This window comes from Medicago truncatula, chromosome 2 (genome assembly GCF_003473485.1).
Source record: "Medicago truncatula cultivar Jemalong A17 chromosome 2, MtrunA17r5.0-ANR, whole genome shotgun sequence".
NCBI lineage: Eukaryota > Viridiplantae > Streptophyta > Magnoliopsida > Fabales > Fabaceae > Medicago > Medicago truncatula.
Window position 1 is genome coordinate 26115026 of NC_053043.1, and position 18542 is coordinate 26133567.

Consider the following 18542-nt stretch of genomic DNA (forward strand, 5'->3'; position numbering starts at 1 on the left):
TATCCAAATAATCACGTTAATTTTTATAGTTTATTATTTTTGATAAATTATAAATTCAAGTATTTTTTTTTAAGGAAGGAAAATTCAAGTATTAATCACTAGAAATTTGAAAGAATAATGTCATTTAATTTAAATTATATACAATTAATCTTAATTATAGTCTTTATAGACAAAGGAAAAAGAATTGTCCAAAAGAAAAGGACAAGCAGTTAGAGAAGGAATATTTTTTTTTTAGTAGTATACAATATACAATTTACTTGCAAAATGCTTAGACATTTATGTTTTTGACATTTATGATCCTACCAAATTAAATAACAGAACATAAAATTAAAAAAATCAAGTGAACTAAGGTAAGGGAGTGCAAATAGCAATAGAAAATATGTATGTATAACAGTCTGCGCTTCAGTCTTTTAAAGTCTTGGGCCAGTTCGACCAAAAAAAAGTCTTGGGCCAGATGCAAAAGGAAAAATTGAGGGTATTCAAATAGCAACGTCATAATAATAGGCATAAATAGGAAAATTTCAGTGCAAACCCACCTAGCTTTGTCTCCGGCCAATGTCATATGACATTATCACCACAATGTCACCCAAGTGTTATCCGGATTTAAACATCTCAATAAATTGGATCGTAATCTAAACTAGTACTGCTTACCATTCAAATCAATTCATTATTATAGATTTTGATTTACAAAAACAAAGATATGTTAAATACAATTCATTATTATAGATTTTGATTTAAATTAACAAAGATATGTTTAATATTTTGATTAATGCCGTAAAAATATATCAAAATTAGTAGCAAAACACATTGTAGATATGTTGAGCGTGAATAAAAAATAAAAAATAAAGAAAATTACAACAAACAAATATTTTTTCTTTTAGTTTTAACATTAAAATTGACAGTGTTAAATTTTTTAAAAAAAGGTTTTATCATCTATCCCAATTGAAGAATTAATACATGTAGTTGAGTGAAAAAATATACAATTAAAAAACATATTTAACTTCACAATTATTTTTAAAAAAACATACTACCTCCGTCCCTAATTATATAAGATCCTTTTAAGAAATTTTTTTGTCCCTTTTTATAAGATCCCTTTTCTATTTCCAACTACATTAATTATTTCTTTACATACATGCCCCTATTTATTATACATCTTTTTCTTCAATCAGCAATAAATAGAATGTTGAAAACATAAGCCAACCCTTTTTCTTAAAGGATAAAATTATAAAAACAATAGTAATTACAAACATATTTAATACAAATATCCACTATCTTAATTCCCATTATTTTTTCAAAAGAGTCTTGTAATTAGGGACGGATGTAGTATTTACACAAGTCGGAAAAACCTTAAAAAAAAAAAAAAAAAAAAAAAGACCAAGCAAAGAAACGGGGCTAAGATAAGACGTTCTTTTTTATGTCTAGAAAAAGAGTTATCTTAAATTAAAAGGAAATTAGTGTTACAGTCAACAAAAGTTGACTTGTTTGTTTCTTCTATAATGAAATGCGGTGTGAGGTTTGAACAGAATTCCATTCCATTTGATTTGATTTTATTCATCGATGAAAGTGAAAGATCCCTTCTCTCCGTTTGAGCTCTGTTTCTGAATCTAAACAATAATCAATATCTCTATCTGATTCCATTTTAGGGTTTTAAATGACCCAATTATTTTCACTTTCAGTTTGACATGGAGTTCAAAAAGGCCAAACTAGTAAGGTATGTATGTATCCATAAATATTAACACTCATCATCATCATTTTTTCATCAAGTGAATTTGATTGTGATATTGTGTAGATTCTACTCGGATGTGAAAAGGGTTAAAGAAGAAGGAACAAAGGTATCAAAATCATACAAGGTATTCCCAGAGGAACATGAACCATGGCGTAAAAGAATACTTGACCCTGGTAGCCAGATTGTGTTAAAATGGAATCGTCTCTTTATAGTTTCTTGCTTGTTAGCTCTTTTTGTTGATCCCTTGTACTTTTATTTGCCTATTGTCCAAACAACACAACGACCCTCTTCTTCCTGTCTGAAGACTGACCTGACATTACAGATTATTGTCACCTTTCTTCGCACTATTGCCGATGTCTTTTATCTATTGCATCTCATCATTAAGTTTAGGACTGCGTATGTCGCGCCCAGCTCGAGGGTATTTGGAAGGGGTGAACTTGTCATGGACCCTGCTAAAATTGCTAGGAGATATATCAGATCTCACTTCTTCATTGATTTTATTGCAACACTACCTTTACCGCAGATGCTCATCTGGTTTATCATACCCGCTACACGGACACCTCAGACCGATCACAACAATAATGCTCTTGCATTCATTGTCTTGCTTCAATATCTTCCAAGATTATATTTGATTTTTCCGTTAAGTTCTCAAATAATCAAAGCAACCGGTGTAGTTACAAAGACTGCTTGGGCAGGAGCTGCATATAATTTGATATTGTACATGTTGGCTAGCCATGTATGTATGTACTTTCCATCTATGAAGCACGGACACTCCTCAGATTAGATTTGTCCCAGTGTCGGACACATGTGTGTCTGACACGGACACGACACCGACGCATATATTTACACTGAATTATACGATTTTCTCAAATTATTAGCGGTGTCGTGTCAGTGTCGTGTCCGGTGTCCGTGCCTGTATCTGTGCTTCATAGCTTTCCATTCATTTAATGCTACTTTTCTTTTTAAACTTGTTCATATGTCTCTAATTTGTTGGGGGCAGGTTTTAGGGGCATCCTGGTATCTTCTATCTGTTGATCGTTATACTACTTGTTGGAAATCCTTATGCAAAAAGGAACGTAGCCCTCACAGTTGCTTTCTCTACCTCGACTGCAGTTCTTTGAATAATGATACGCGCAAGATATGGGTTAATACTACAGATGTGTTTAACAGATGTGACCCCAGTAATGATGACATTCAGTTCAAGTATGGATTATTCGAAAATGCATTAACAAAACATGTTGTCTCTTCAAACTTCATATCAAAATACTTATATTGTTTATGGTGGGGGCTGCAGCAATTAAGGTATGCCATGGTACTTCCTGTCATAAGTTATGAAATTTGATTAAATTAATGTCGAGGTTCTCTTTTTGATTTACTTCATCTTATGCCTGCTAATATCACCAACAAAATTATAGATACTATCATTGTACGGGTTTATATTGATTTGTGATGGGATGGAAGTATCCCAAATACAAAGTCTTAAAACCTATTAATATATAATAATAATAATAATCTAGTCCAAGTACTACTATAGCACTGCTAGTACTAGCCAAGCATGATAGAATACAATTTCATACTTTCTAGTTAGTTTAGACAAGAATAACTGGCAGTTTTGTCAGTTTTAGGTTAGAAGCCTACCATTAAAATAGAGAAAGGAAAGAATAATCTAATTGCCTGACTAAAAAATTAACAGAACAAGGACAAACATCTCTTTTCTAAGGGTTTCTTGCTTCTTCTCTGTCATCATATACTTCCGCATGTAGTCCTGCAGAAGTAGTATTTGTTCCACCATCAGAAGGAGTTGTTGGACTTGGACAGTCCAAAAACTGCAGAGCAACGATCCTTGAAGGGGTATTGTCGGTAGACTTTCCGTGTGCCACCTTCCTTGTAGCTGTTTGCCACAAAAACGGTGACGTTTAAGGTTTAACTTCTCCGAGTGTTCTGCTTCCTTCCTGGTATCCCTCTCCTTTTAAAGCTGTTCTAACAGTGATTCCCCTCTATTTTGTGAAGAAGTTGGGGTCTGAAACAACGACTCAACCTTATTAGTATTTCTGGAACCACCTTGAAAATCACTTTTAAAAAGCGATATGGAATGAATTATTACATTGAAATATACTTATAACTATGGTCTCTGGGCCAAGGTTTCTGTAATCATCTGGAGAAAATTTTCTATTAGAGTTATAAGATAATCATAGTGTAGTGGGAAAAGCTTGAACTAAGCCTTTTATCAAATTTTAGAACTTAAATAGCTCTTTTTGGAAGTAGACTGAAATTATTTTTGCCAACAACATTCAAAGGATTTATGATTCAGTATATAAGTTGGCCTTACCTAAACAATCTGATCATGATATGATTTCCTGTGATTTTAGAGCCCAATATGCAATTTAGAAGTGAAAAGTGTTAGCTGATACTCTTAAAACTATAAAGAGAAACGCTTGATAACTTGTTTATGGTGTTGGTTCTTTGTGACAATGCATCTAGATCATCCATGGCCAAATTTGCTTTATTTGCAGGATTTCACTATTGGGTGGGTAAAATCTTAGATTGTGTTCCTTCACCAAAATTAGGTGTTGCTTCAAGTGATTCAGTCAATGCTTTTGCAGTGATGTATTATTGTGGAGGTCGAGGAAATAATAGAGGAAAAGGTGGAAGAAATAGTCGTCCTCAACATTCATATTGCATAAGAATGGGCCACACTTAAATTACATGCTACTCGCTTCAAGAGAACTCTTGGCTTAAAAGCTTTCTTTGAGTGTAAAATATCAAAAGTTAAAATGTATTAAGTTGGTGGCAAGAGTGAATGGTGTTCCTACACATAATGGATAACACATTGGCAATGCTATAAGGATGAGGATCTATTTAATTTTCTAAAGGATAAAAGACTTCACAATAAACATGTTAGCCATAGTTTGTTTTAAAAATATTTATGGTATGTAAAAAATCAAGGATGAATTACTGGACAAAAATCTTAAATATTATTACTCAACAAATTGAAGAACAACTTGTCTTGCACAATATCATCCAAAAGTAAAAAAGTTACCCAAGGGCTCTTCCTCTACTCAATTTCCCTTTTCCACAAACCCCCCTTTTCTCCCTCAACCCTTCTCATCCTTTCTATCCCTTTTATCCCTGCTAAACTGCATGAGTTGTGCATCAATCACCAAACAACGAATAAAATAGAGGTCCGAGAGTTCTGCACATTCACACCCAAACAATTGGCAGAAGAAAAATTGCCCTGGAACTGAAATTTATATTTTGTTTTGTTTGTGATATCTTTCGATATGCATTAAATGCATCGTTGGTGCTGACTCTAGATAGCAGAGTTTGTGGCAGGGAAGTAGTAGTTTTGTCTAAAACTTAACATTTGTTACTGATAGCTGTCATTGTTTCTTGATGCTTTTATTAATTATTATTATTATTATTATTATTATTATTATTATTATTATTATTATTATTATTATTATTATTATTATTATTATTAATTAATTAATAATATTAATACTATTATTATTTGGCTTTGTTTCAGTTCTTACGGACAGAACCTTGATACGACCACATTTATTGGAGAAACGTCATTTGCTATTGTGATTGCCATCTTGGGTCTTGTATTATTTGCTCATTTGATTGGGAACATGCAGGTATTTGTAAATAATTTGTTTTAGGTCTTCCTATCTAAATTATATGAAAGTGTGATAAACGTCTAGTTTATACTATTGATTACATCATTATATTTCCCCTTTCATTCTTGTTTCTTTTGATAGCTCTCTAATAGATTTGTTAGAATGATTACTTTTTTCCTAGCAAATTACTTTGCTAAACCAGTGTTCTATATTTTTATCAAATTAGTTCATTCATACGAGACGAAATATCAATCGTATTTGAGATTTAGTTGATAACTTCATATATAGAGAATACAAAATGGACATTTTCTTATTTCGTAGGAATCATTTCCGTTTTGATATTTTAATAATGGTCAGATGTGCTATGTATTCTTATGTTACACTTAACACAACAGAATGCCAGTGAGGCTTTTAGGCTATATGTAAAATAAAATGTCCATAGTTTTCTTTACATTAACTCTGCTTTGGGGTTGATTCTTTTGGTATAGACATATTTACAATCAATTACTATAAGGCTTGAAGAGTGGAGGCTAAAGCGAAGAGACACAGAGGAGTGGATGGGACATCGCCAACTCCCTGAAGATTTGAGATTTCGTGTTAGACGATTTGTACAATATAAATGGCTTGCAACTCGTGGTGTTGATGAAGAAACCATTCTACGTTCATTGCCAACCGATCTTCGTCGTGATATCCAGCGCCACCTATGCTTAGACCTTGTTAGACGAGTATGACTTTTTCCTGTTTTTTATTTATTTGATAAGATTTTTTACCCTGTTGTTTGTAGTTTTGGAAAATCTTATATCGTAGTAGTTATGTTTCACTTGCATGTACTTTTATGTATAGATCCTTTTTATGTATAGATCCTCCTTAGCTCATGTCCATAATTGGAGCATAATTGACCAACACTCGTTCATTTTTGCAATTCGACCACTGACTTGTATTTTATTACTGGTAATAGAAGCCTAAGTTTACAAAATGCTTTTCTGCAGTTAATGATGATTTATGCTATGCCTTATATGGCATAAGGCTTTAGCATCTTTAGGCTTATTACCTTAGGAAAAGTTTAATGAATGTAAGTTGGATTTAAACATTGATTTTCCATTGATGCCAATGAAAATTGTAATGATTATAGGTAAAAATGTACTTCTGTTGTAAGCATTAACAAATTTCCCTTCCCATGTAATTCAGGTTCCCTTCTTCTCACAAATGGATGATCAGCTTCTTGATGCGATATGTGAGCGGCTGGTATCTTCTCTAAGCACTCTAGGCACCTACATTGTTCGTGAGGGTGACCCTGTAACTGAAATGTTGTTTATCATTAGAGGCAGACTAGATAGTTCTACAACAAATGGTGGCCGGACTGGTTTCTTCAACTCAATCATATTGAGACCTGGAGATTTTTGTGGTGAGGAACTACTTTCTTGGGCACTACTCCCAAAATCAACCATGAATTTGCCGTCTTCAACTAGGACGGTTAAAGCCTTAAGTGAGGTTGAAGCTTTTGCTCTTCGAGCTGAAGACTTAAAGTTTGTTGCTAACCAATTTAGGCGCCTCCACAGCAAAAAGCTGCAGCACACCTTTCGATTTTACTCTCACCATTGGAGGACTTGGGCCGCTTGTTTTATACAAGCTGCTTGGCGTCGATATAAGAAAAGGATGTCTGCCAAAGATCTCGGTTTGAGGGAATCTCTTTCGTTCGATGAGACAGTGGCCAGCGAGAGAGCGCATGTAGAGGAGGAATATCCTACTGGTTCAAACTCGTCTCAGGCTAAATTGAATCTTGGGGTTACAATACTTGCTTCGAGGTTTGCTGCTAACGCACGAAGAGGAGCACTAAAGATGAAAGATGATTTGCCTAAGCTACTGAAGCCTGAAGAACCTGACTTCTCCACCGAAGCAGATGATGATTAGTGGCTCTTTAGAGGCAATTGATTGAGTTATTCAGCTGCAACAGATATTCTATTCAGGTTGATGGTGGTTCTATCTATAGGTAGCATAAATCAGCATATACCTCTGCCTTGACTCTTATTGCCCATGTTTTTGAATGATGTATTTTAGAAAGCAACACAAAAAGGTGGAAAAACTGGGCTGATGTGTGGGAATTGGGGGGTGATGGTGGTGGTGGGTTTTTATGATATAGTTGCATATTATTTGAAATCTTCATCTGAGAGTAGGTTGATTAAATCTGATCGTGTAATATATGCCTCAAACCCTGTTTGTTTGAAGGCCAAAGAAAGAAACTGTTTTTCTTGCTCTATTCATGTAACTGATGGCCCTTATCTTATATCTATTCCGATATCTTATATTTAGTTATACCAAAAAGGTCAGGTTAAATTACAAGTAGGTAGGTTGTGCTTTGCATATTAACTTATGAGATATGAAGCTTGGACATACACAGACACCGTCATGCCAACAATTTAAGAAAATGTTATAATTCATGTAATCATAGGTGTTGGTGTCGAATACACGTGTATCCGACACCCGGACACACCTAATTTGATTTGATTTTAACTGCAAATATATTTTTATTTGATTTTTTTTTTACAAACATTCTTATTTGATTAAAAATTATAAAAAGTAAGGTTCACATTAAGTTAAACAATTTATAGTAAATAATATATTAAATTTTTAATACTAGAAAGCCTTTTTTTAATACTCGAGAGTTTAAACTAAAATCATTTTTAGTTCGAATTTGAAAAAAATCAATTTTATAAAGTTCAGTGTCATTCACCACTTTTATCAAGTGCTTACATGACATAGTTCAGCAAATACAAAATAAAACGTACGACAGCTGTTTGTTAAAACAAGACCAGACACAAATTGGAATAGAACAGAATTGCCTTGTTGCCAAGAACTTTTCATAAACAACGTTAACAAATAACTACAAATATTATATCGACAAAGAATGTAGAACGTCAAAATAGGTTCAAACATCTTCCCCATCACCGGGCCACGAGCCACGACTTGCCCCTATTATATCCATAATTTCCATTGATTGATAAACCTAGTTCTATGCAAACAACTGAATGGATTTTCCAATTGATCTTTACATTACAGATAGAATAAAAATAAATCTCTGCTCTGCAAAATTATATACAAGTCAATATAAAATGAACTATAATTCTGTAGACAAAGGAAACAACCAATCATTTAATGGTCAATACTTGTCAAAGTCATATAATTCTATGTTTTTGTACTTCTGGGATATAATCTCAGCTCGAACTTTTCTTGCTGTGTCTGTTGCACAACCAACAAGAATAAGAATAGATGTTCCAGCAAATCCCCGGAATGCAGTCAAGTGTGCAGTCTGCTCAACAATTGCAGGTCCAGCAGCCAAGATTGCCAAAAATGTTGAACCTAGAACTGATATTCGACTAAGAACCTGCACCATATATTATATTTTATATTAAGTGGTGTAAAATGAATGGATCCAATAGTTCTTTAACCAGCATATTAATCACTAAGGAAATCAAGAGTGGGGTTAGAGAGAAGGACAAAATTACTGTTTTAATAAATGTAGCTGTACTTCTGCCTGGTCTGACAAGTGGAATTGAAGCACCTTGACGTTTCAATTGTTCGCTCACATCATCTGGATCCAGTTGTAGGAAAGTGTAATAGTAATTGAAGAAGGCTATCAAAAGTATGTTAAATGGAAGATAGAAGGAGCCTACAAAAAATGTCCATTTAAGTAAAGGGAATCAATTTATGAAGAGACAAAGTTTAAGGGCAACAAAGAATGTAAGATTCCGTTTCCAGAATGTATTGCAACAGAAGGCCTATATTTCATCAAACATTTCTCAGCATTTTCTTTTCTTAAAATCACAGTTTCATAGAGCACTAAATGCAAAAAGGTTTAACATCGAATGTCAGGACCAGACATTTCAAGCAGAAGAATTTTATTATTATAAACCCGGAGATAAACCAACCACATACCTCCTGGATTCAAAGCTACTGCAGCATTTTTTAGTGCACTTAAACCAGTGAAACGTGCTAAAGTACCAGGAAGAGCTAACGATGATGTAGAAAATATGATAGGCATTACCCCAGAACTATTGACCTGCCAAAATAGAACATCTACATTGTCAAATTTGGAGGTTTATTGTATTGTACTCTATCATATGCATAATTAAAAGTTTATCAAATACTATTCGTGTAAGGTACTACAGTAATATAAAAAAGGTTGGTAAAAGATGAGAGGACCTTAAACGGTAGGTAAGCAGATTTTTCAAGTCCACCGCTTTTGCTGGTGAATCTAGACGCGTAGTTAATAGGAATTTTTCTCTCTGCTTCCTGAGAATCATCAGTGTTGCAATCAACATCTCTCAGTTTGTTCAAATACTTCTTTATTATTTAACAATTGAAATGAGATTTACCTGCACATAGACAATTCCAACTACCAACAGAAAGAAGGACACGATGATGGTAACAAGTCCGACATAGTTGGCATCATTAAATGCTTGTGCAAATGTCCGACCAAACGAAGCTGGCAAGTAAGAGATAATGTTTGTGAATATCAAAAGAGAGGTTCCATTCCCAAGTTTCAGGTCAGTAATTTGCTCCCCAATGTACGTTGTAATCACGGAGCCAAGTGTCAATAAGATAACAGAAGTAAGAGCCCACTCTGTTGTAAAGTCATTTACATAGGGACGCAGGAAAAGAACTTGGCCAATCGCCTGTAATGAAAATTGAAGAACAAAAACAAAATTATAAACTGAAAACAACAATTAGTAATAAGTGTGATGTAAGTGCTGGACCTAGCTATCAAAAAGCATGGATGTTCAAAAAACGATCAGTGGTCGAGCTGCAGTCAAGTGTTGTTTTCCCTCATTTACACTTCCCAAGAAAAATGAGATCTTGAAAGCATACAAGTGAATTTGTGCGTCTAAACTACATATTGATGGATATTATATAACCAAGAGTCATTAATAGGACAATTAATAGTTTCCCTAAATGCGGTAAATTATTTTTTTGAAGAACCTAAACGCAGCAATTACAAAATAGAGGAGGGATATATCGACTCCAAGAGTAAGTCTTTAAAGTTACTCTAAATCTTAGCCCTTGATTTCAAAATTAATTAATGGTTATGATTGATTACTACTAATCCCTAACATAAAGCTTTTCCTACTCCTTCTTCCTTAATGTCCTAGCATTGGTGAGACGAAAATTTCAACTAAATAGTGTATGCCTTTTAACATTATCTCAACAAGAACAATTTTTCATTCATTATCTCAACAAAAAACTTTGAAATAATGAAGGTACTGAGACCTATGAACCTCAAAGAATAAGAGATCCACACTTATGAACCTGCATATATGCCGTCAACCTCAAAGGGCTATTTGAAGGACTCATATAATTCGGTGTGATACCTTTACGAATCATTCAATAATTTCTTGCATATCAAATTTTCTAATTAGGTTTAAATTATCTCCGTGAATAGAGAAGTAAAAAAAAATACATTCAATTAACGGCATATTCTTTTATCAAATTCAATAAAAAAAAATCTTCTTGCTGAGATGATATTGTCCAAGGCACACAACATTGTGGCACGAATAGGCCATTTATTTTAGATTTTCGTTTCACCAGTGTAGTCTCATGGGTTGTTTAAGAAGAACGAATAGAAAAAGTCTTATGATAGGGATCAGTAGTAATTGATCACAACCCAGGGGCGGAGCCACCACCCGGCGAGCTCGGGCACTCGCCCGGGCTCAATCGTTACTTTTTTCATATTACGCCCAACCAACCCAATAGTCCATTAACCCACTAAAACTTTTTTTTGTTTGGGCAAACTCAATATTTTCACATGCGCGCGCACAAGAATTCTTCACTCTAATTTTTGCCCAGACTCTATAAAATTCCTGGCTTTAACATAGGAGTAGAAAAAGTATTATGATAGGGATCGGTAGTAATTGATCACAACCATTAATTAATCGAGGACTAAGATTTGGAGTAACTTTAAAACTTACTCTTGGAATCAGTATATCCCTCCTCTACAAAGTAATATAGAAAATACAACAAAGAATCAATTTATTGTTACCCTACCCTGTTTTCATTCTTTCAAACAGTCATCCTCAAATTAGAGCATCTAAGTTACTACTAGTATAACTAATTCAAAGGCTTATTCGTGACCTAGAGAATACATTTTTCACTTGACTATTTGAATTCGTGAAGAAAGGGATAATATCTCAATACAAGATGTTTTGATTTATGTCATTGATTGACACTTTTTCGATATAACAAAGTTTGCAATGTAAATTTCTGACCTGTACAATGGCGAATCCAACAGAAGCATATCGAGTGTACTGAAGAATTTTCTTTCTTCCAGCCTCACCTTCTCTTTTCTGAAGATCTTGCAACTTAGGATATACTTGAGCAAGAAGCTGAAAAACAATTTGTGCATTGATGAAAGGAACAATACCAAGAGAGCATATACCAAGTCTACCAATACCACCACCAGAAAAGGAGTCTAGAGTGCTTAACAAACTATTTTGATCCAAATTTCCAAGAAAAGCCTCTCTGTTAACTCCACCTAGAGGTATATACACACCAAGCCTTGACAATGCAAGAAACCCTAAAAGCTTAAGAAACTTCCCTGGCAGAGGACCTTTGAAGAAGTCACCAAAATCAATTGAACTATCCTCTATTGCTGCTGCTACTCCTCCTCCTCGAGGTTTTTCTGAGCTCTCAAACAAACTCACAATATTTTTCCATGTAGAAGAAGAAGAAGAAGAAGAGTTAATACCTAACGGGTCGAAATTCGCTACGTCACAGCTGCATACAATCCATTTGAAAATGAGGCAAAAATGGATGATCAATAAAAATATACAAACAGACAGATTTGATTTTACCTGGTAGAGAGATGAGGTTGAGTGGTAGATATTCTCCGGACAGAGAGAGTGGCTCTGCAAATAGAAGAAGAAGAAGAAGAAGAAGATGGTTTTGGTATCAGAGGACGATTATTAAGCCGAACACACCACCGGGGAGAAGGGGAAGCTTGTTTTACGGTTATCAACATCATTATCCACAACCACTTCACTTCTTCCCAACAATTGTATTGTAAATTGTAATATCTCAACATTATTATTAATTAATTAATTATTAAAATAAATAAATTTTGGAATTTTTATTTTTTTACATATTCAAATTTTACTCGTTTTTTAATTCCAAAAATATATTTTGCAATTTGAATTTTATTTTTTGTGAGTTAAACTCATAAAATAAATTTTAAAATTTTTGGAAAGTGTTTATGAAATGTAAAATATATGGAAAGTTAGATATCATGTTTTTAATCATGTTTTTCAAGTCGCAAGATTTTTTTCTTGTAGACGATAAAGAAGTTTTTAATCATGTTTTTCAAGTCGCAAGATTTTTTTTATTTTTGCACGGTGCCAAGGTCACTGAAAAGTTTACTTCTGACCTACCTCCACAGCCTCGGAAGGTTCCCGCTGGTGGAGAGAATAAAGCTTTTGCTTTCAAAACTTCTTCCAAGGATAGGAGCAAAGGCAATAGTGAGGAGCCTACTACGTTCACAATGCACAACGTACATAGTCCCTCAAGTTCTAGCATTTTCGGTCGGAATACTCTACCACGGTTGACAACAGATTCGATGAATTTGTTAAGACAACAAATGGATGAGAGTAACCACGAAATGGTTAATTCGTTAACACAACAAATTGGTACCGTGTTTAATCCTTTGATAAGGGACACAAACCGGAGTTACCAAGCCTTAACCACACAAATGAGGAGAATAGCATATTTCTTTGCACCCCCGCAATCAGTTTACCAACCGGTTCACAAATACAAAATCAACAACTGTTGCGGTTAGTTGAACCGATGGTTCAGAGGCAACAACTTGTGCCTCAGCCCCAACCGGTCGAACCAATAATACAAGGTCAACCTGAAGTGATCTTGGTTGATAGAAATAATAATGTCGATGAAGTTGTTAGAAATGTCCAACAACAAAACATAGGAGTACATAACAATATAGCCAATTTGGTCGAAAATATAATGGCTCAAAATGGTTTAAATATTGGCCTGCATAGGCCAAAATTTGTTTCTCCTTTGTCGGAATTGATATTACAATATGAACTTCTTAGGGGTTATAAAATCCCTAAGTTCACCACATTTGCAGGGGATACCAGTGAGTTCACTGTCGAACCTATCACAAGATATTTGACGGAGGCAAGAGATCGAGCAAATGATGAGAATTTGAGGTTGAAATTCTTCCCCGATTCTCTAACAAAGAAGGCCTTCACATGGTTAGAAAGGTTATTCCATGAACAATTACATGGGCCAATCTAAGATAAGTCTAAAAGAATTGGCGAGTGTCAAGAGGAATTCCACCGAATCCATTGATGATTATTTCAATAGATTAAGATTGTTAAAGGCAAGATATTTCACTCAAGTGCATGAACATGAGTTAGTCGAAATGGCCGCTAGTGGCCTAGATTATTCCATTCGGAAGAAATTAGACACTCAACACTTGAGAGATATGGCCCAATTGGCCTATAGAGTTCAACATGTCGAAAGACTAAAGGCTGAGAAAGCCAGAACTCAAACATTTTAGGAAAGAAAAGGTTGCTTATATCACATCAGACGAAAGAAACCAAGAATTCTACATAGATTTTGGCGATGTCGAAATAGAGGAGGTTGACATTGCTGAACTGAAACCAGGGCCCCCTTATACATGTAAATCATTAAGGTCCTCCGATGGGAATAATCATGTCGAAACAAGCAATGAAAGATATGTCCCCAAGACATATACGTTCGATGTAACCAAGTGCGACGAGATTTATGATCTCTTAGTTGTTGATGGTCAAGTGGTAGAACCTAAGGATGTAAAAATCCCACCACTAGTTGTTGATGGTCATAAAAGAGGTTTTTGTAAATACCATAACTTCTTAGGACATAACACCTCTCAATGTTCTATTTTCAGGGATTTGGTTCAGAAGGGTCTTAGTGAAGGCAAATTGAAATTTGGAAACAAGCCAAAGCCTCAAATGCAAGTAGACTATGGTCCCTTGAGAGATGCGAGTATGATGTACACTGACATTGCAGGCTGCAATATGGTCAAAGCAATTATGAATGTTGTTTAAAACCTGTCAGTCGAAGAAGAAGTAGAAGCAGAAGCCGAGGTTGCGGAATCCCAAATGGTGGGCATCACTAAAGATGCAAAACACGTCGAAGAGATTGCTCCATACTCAGTTCGACGAGAATTTAAAAACAGCCTATCCTACAGCTGAAGAATAATTGATTGATTTCCTCAATCGATGCAGGCTGAAGAATTCTAAGGTAATGCTCTGCCCTAGATGTAGTGCTATGTTTGACAAAGAGGCAACTAAAGGCCTCAAAGGTTCCATCCCAAAACCTAAGAAAAGGGGAAAGTGGTCTAGTGATCATAGACCTAAGTTTTCCTTTACAAAGAGTTATATTCCTTTCATCAATAACTCTTCGACCACCAATTATGTCAATAAAAGTGGTCAAGGAAAAGCTTTAGTCCCTTATGCACCCAACCAAAAATGGGTTCAATCTACCCATAAGAATGTGCAACATGGTAAGAACAATGCGGTGAAAAGAACCACCAGTGTTGTTGATAATAACAAAAATGGTACTACCTTTGAGTCGAAGAAGTTTGCTTATAGCAACAACTACAAGGGAAATAATCCCATGATAAGAACTCAATGGAGAAGGTACCAGAGATCTAAGGAAGACATTTCTACAAGCCTTGAAGATGAGACTGTTGACCCAAAGGGTGATCAGAGAATGGTCGAATCAAGAAGAAGACCAATAAAAGAGAGGTTGTCTCTTCCTTTAGTCGAGGAGGATCCTAATGAAGATGATGAGTTAGGATCAAGATTTACAGATTCAGAACCAGACTTCGATGTCATATGCAATTTGGTTTCCATTTTACCAGCTGAATATGATATGATATCTGAAGTCGATGATTCAGAGTAAAAGTTCGATCCCAAGGACATGGAAGAATACAAACCCATGTGCTACTTATTGAATGATGTATCTGAAGATAATCAGAAAGCCATATTTGAACAGCCTGATGATTCAATGAAGAGTCATATTAAACCTTTGTTCATTCAAGCCAAAGTGGATGATATTGGTATCAACAAAGTGTTGGGCGATGGTGGTGCTGCTGTCAATCTGATGCCTCAATCCCTACTTAAAAGGATTGGCAAGACCGACAAAGATTTTAAGCCTCATAATGTAATTCAATCAAATTATGTAGGAAAGGCTGGTCATTCCCTTGGTGCTCTTCAAGTGAGTCTAATGGTGGGAACTTTAGTCATACCAACTTTTTTCATGGTGGTCCTATCCAAAGCTAACTTCAACTTGTTGTTAGGAAGAGAGTGGATTCATGGGATAGGCGTTGTTCCTGTTGAGAAAATATTCATAAATCCATATTTTAGTTTTAAAGATGAAAAAATATATTTCAATTTTATTTTATAAATGGATTCTGATATCATTGTATTTAACATCTTTGTATGAGTATTTTTAGTTGCAGGAACTTAAGCTCAAAAGATTGATATAACTAGTTCCCTAAAAAGTATTTGAGTATCTCATACAATGGACAAAGCAAGAAATTAATGGATAAGAATGCAATGGATGAAATTGGATATACTTGCCCAAAATTGAGCAACATGTTGGCACATACACATACTACAAGTGGTTTTAGTTTTGGTTTTGCTATGTCTCCAAAACCACTACACATCCAATCAAAAGAGGAAAGCAAGTACAAACAAACTTGCTCTTTTAGCTGTAAATGGAAAGAAGGAAAAAGGGTGGCAAGCAATACAAATTGGATATTCTCTTTTGCCAATACACAAGCTACTACACGTGGAATTGAATGATACATAGTGAGCTGTTTTGCTCAAATAATTCTACACGTGAGAAGGAGCAAAGCTTTGATAAATAATATCTTTTGGTAAGCACACGTGGAAGAAAATGAATGGATAGTAACTAAAACAAGGTTCTTTCTTGTTGGCTAATTGTGCACATCTGGAACCATGGAAAATTTGCAAACGTAAAGAAAGAAAGAACAGGCATGAGACACACGCTCCTCATGCAATAGGTGGCAAGCAAGATGCAATTTTATTTGCCTATAAATACCAAGCTCTTGGCATAAGCTCAGCACCAAATTTTTGAGAAAGAATTCAAGCATACATCAAAGCAAAAGCTCTCTCATTTTTAGTTTGTTTCAGTGTTCTAAAAATTGCTTTTTTGTTTTGAGCTCTTTTTAGTTTTTACTACAAATATTTTATTTTGGTCCAAGTAAGAAGTTATTTCTTATTAGATTGTAAAGCTTATAAGTAACAAGTGTGTAAAAAGACAAGGGTAAAATCACTCGTTTGTAGGAAAAGATATGAAGGATCTAGCAAGGGTGATTTGTACTCGTTTGATCTTTTAGGTGTAAAAGCAAAGGTAGATTTGCTCGTTTGCAGGAAAGATCAGTCGGATCTAGCAAGGGTAAAGGTTACTCATTTGTGAAAAAGGAAAAGAGGAGTTGTGGTTAACGTTACTTAACACAACTACCTAGTGGATAATCTCACACTTGTGTGGGGAGTGGAAGTTGCCGGTGTTTGGCGAACCACGATAACTTTTGTGTGTCATTTCCCTCTCCCTACTTACTTTTAATTTATTGTTAAAAATCACACACCTCACAATTATTATTGTCATTATTTACTAACCAACTAATTGTGATTGTTAAATTAAAAGAAAATTTTTATTAGACAAAATTTTAAACAGGTCACAATTCAAACCCTCCTTTCTTGTGAAAATATTTTACTTCAATTGGTACCAGAGCACTGCCTCTAAAAAGGCCTACGCGCCCAACGGTGCAGGAGGAAAAGATCCAGAAGATAAGTCTCAACACAACCTAAACACCCAACGATGTAGAAGGAAGAAAATTCAAAACCTAAACACCCAACGGTGTAAAAGAAACTTCAAAGCCTAAACACCCAACGATGTAGAAAATTCAAAGCCTAAACACCCAATGGTGTAGAAGAATCAAGAATATAAAATATGTCTAAAATAAAATTTATGTCCGAAGGAGGTTCTTCAAACAGACCACCACTTTTTGAAGGAACAGACTATTATTACTGGAAAGGAAAAATGGAATTATTTTTACAATCAAAGGATAATCACATGTGGACTGTAGTTGAAAATGGAAACTATATTCCATATGATGAAGATCTAAATGAAAAGAAAAAGGAAGACTGGTCAGAAGAAGAAGGTAAGCGCATGTTATTAAATTTTAAAGTTAAACTATTTCTAACCATGGCGTTAAGCAGGGAAGAATATGATAGAGTACAAGAATGCAAAAATGCCAAAGAAATTTGGGATACATTAAAGGTACATCATGAAGGCACCGGTCACGTAAAAGAAACAAGAATTGACATTGGTGTTCGAAAGTTTGAACTATTCGAAATGAAAGAAACTGAAACCATAGATGAAATGTATGGAAGGTTTACTATCATTATGAATGAGTTACGCTCTCTTGAAAAGGATTTTACAATCCATGAAAGAGTAAGAAAAATTTTAAGATGTCTCCCAAGATCTTGGAGACATATTGTAACAGCCATAACAGAAGCAAAAGATCTGAAAAAACTCAGATTAGAAGATCTTATTGGATCTCTAAAAGCTCATGAAGTTCTTTTGCAAGAGGATAAATCCTCAAACAAAAGCAAAATGATTGCACTCAAAACAAATCAAGAATCACTAAATCAAGAACTTGAAATGAATAAGAACTTGATGAAGAAGATCATCAAGATCAAATCATTCTTCTCACCAGAAAACTTCAGAGAATGATTCAAAGAAGAGATCAAAACAAAAGAAACTTTCCAGCCAGAAAAGAAAATGCAAAGACTGAACTTGACAAAAGTCAAGTTACCTATTACGGGTGATACAAACTGGGACACTACAAAAATGAATGTCCTATAAACAAAAGAAAATCAAGAAACCTTCAAACAAATCAAAAATCCTTCATGACTACGTGGGATGAACCAGAAGAACTAACAAATGAAGATGAACAAGCAGATCTTTGCTTAATGGCAAAATCAGATAATGAAGAGGTAAATCCTGATCCTTGCTTATCATGCAAAAAAACTGAACATTTGTTTGATAATCTTTTTTACAGTTCTCAAATGTTGGAACAAGAATGTGAAAGATTAAGAAATGAAAATCTTGAACTA

The 18542-nt window shown here is 34.7% G+C and overlaps 2 protein-coding genes across 2 annotated transcripts; one reads left to right on the forward strand and one right to left on the reverse strand.

The window, feature by feature from the left end:
• Positions 1 to 1454: 1454 nt before the first annotated feature.
• On the forward strand, positions 1455 to 7659 carry LOC25488365 (cyclic nucleotide-gated ion channel 17). The gene is made up of 6 exons (XM_013608575.3): positions 1455 to 1711; positions 1790 to 2462; positions 2727 to 3028; positions 5253 to 5364; positions 5835 to 6071; positions 6535 to 7659. The coding sequence occupies exons 1-6, from the start codon at positions 1683 to 1685 to the stop codon at positions 7255 to 7257; spliced, it is 2076 nt and encodes a 691-aa protein (XP_013464029.1). The 5' UTR covers positions 1455 to 1682; the 3' UTR covers positions 7258 to 7659.
• A 528-nt stretch (positions 7660 to 8187) lies between these two features.
• On the reverse strand, positions 8188 to 12399 carry LOC25488366 (preprotein translocase subunit SECY, chloroplastic). Its single transcript, XM_013608576.3, has 7 exons — positions 12192 to 12399; positions 11607 to 12114; positions 9720 to 10019; positions 9547 to 9636; positions 9280 to 9403; positions 8850 to 9013; positions 8188 to 8728 (listed from the first exon to the last, which is right to left on the reverse strand). Exons 1-7 carry the CDS (start codon positions 12359 to 12361, stop codon positions 8504 to 8506), a joined length of 1581 nt encoding a protein of 526 aa, XP_013464030.2. The 5' UTR covers positions 12362 to 12399; the 3' UTR covers positions 8188 to 8503.
• Positions 12400 to 18542: the final 6143 nt, after the last annotated feature.

Bases quoted from the DNA above. Each gene is read 5' to 3' on its own strand.
- LOC25488365 (XM_013608575.3), top strand. From the start codon at position 1,683: ATGGAGTTCAAAAAGGCCAAACTAGTAAG. The intron at 1,712-1,789 runs GTATGTATGTAT...GATATTGTGTAG, and splicing joins AAAAAGGCCAAACTAGTAAG to ATTCTACTCGGATGTGAAAA. The intron at 3,029-5,252 runs GTATGCCATGGT...GCTTTGTTTCAG, and splicing joins TGGGGGCTGCAGCAATTAAG to TTCTTACGGACAGAACCTTG.
- LOC25488366 (XM_013608576.3), bottom strand. From the start codon at position 12,361: ATGATGTTGATAACCGTAAAACAAGCTTCCCCTTCTCCCCGGTGGTGT. The intron at 9,404-9,546 runs GTCCTCTCATCT...CTATTTTGGCAG, and splicing joins CTGCTTACCTACCGTTTAAG to GTCAATAGTTCTGGGGTAAT. The intron at 8,729-8,849 runs GTAATTTTGTCC...TATATGGTGCAG, and splicing joins CAGCTACATTTATTAAAACA to GTTCTTAGTCGAATATCAGT.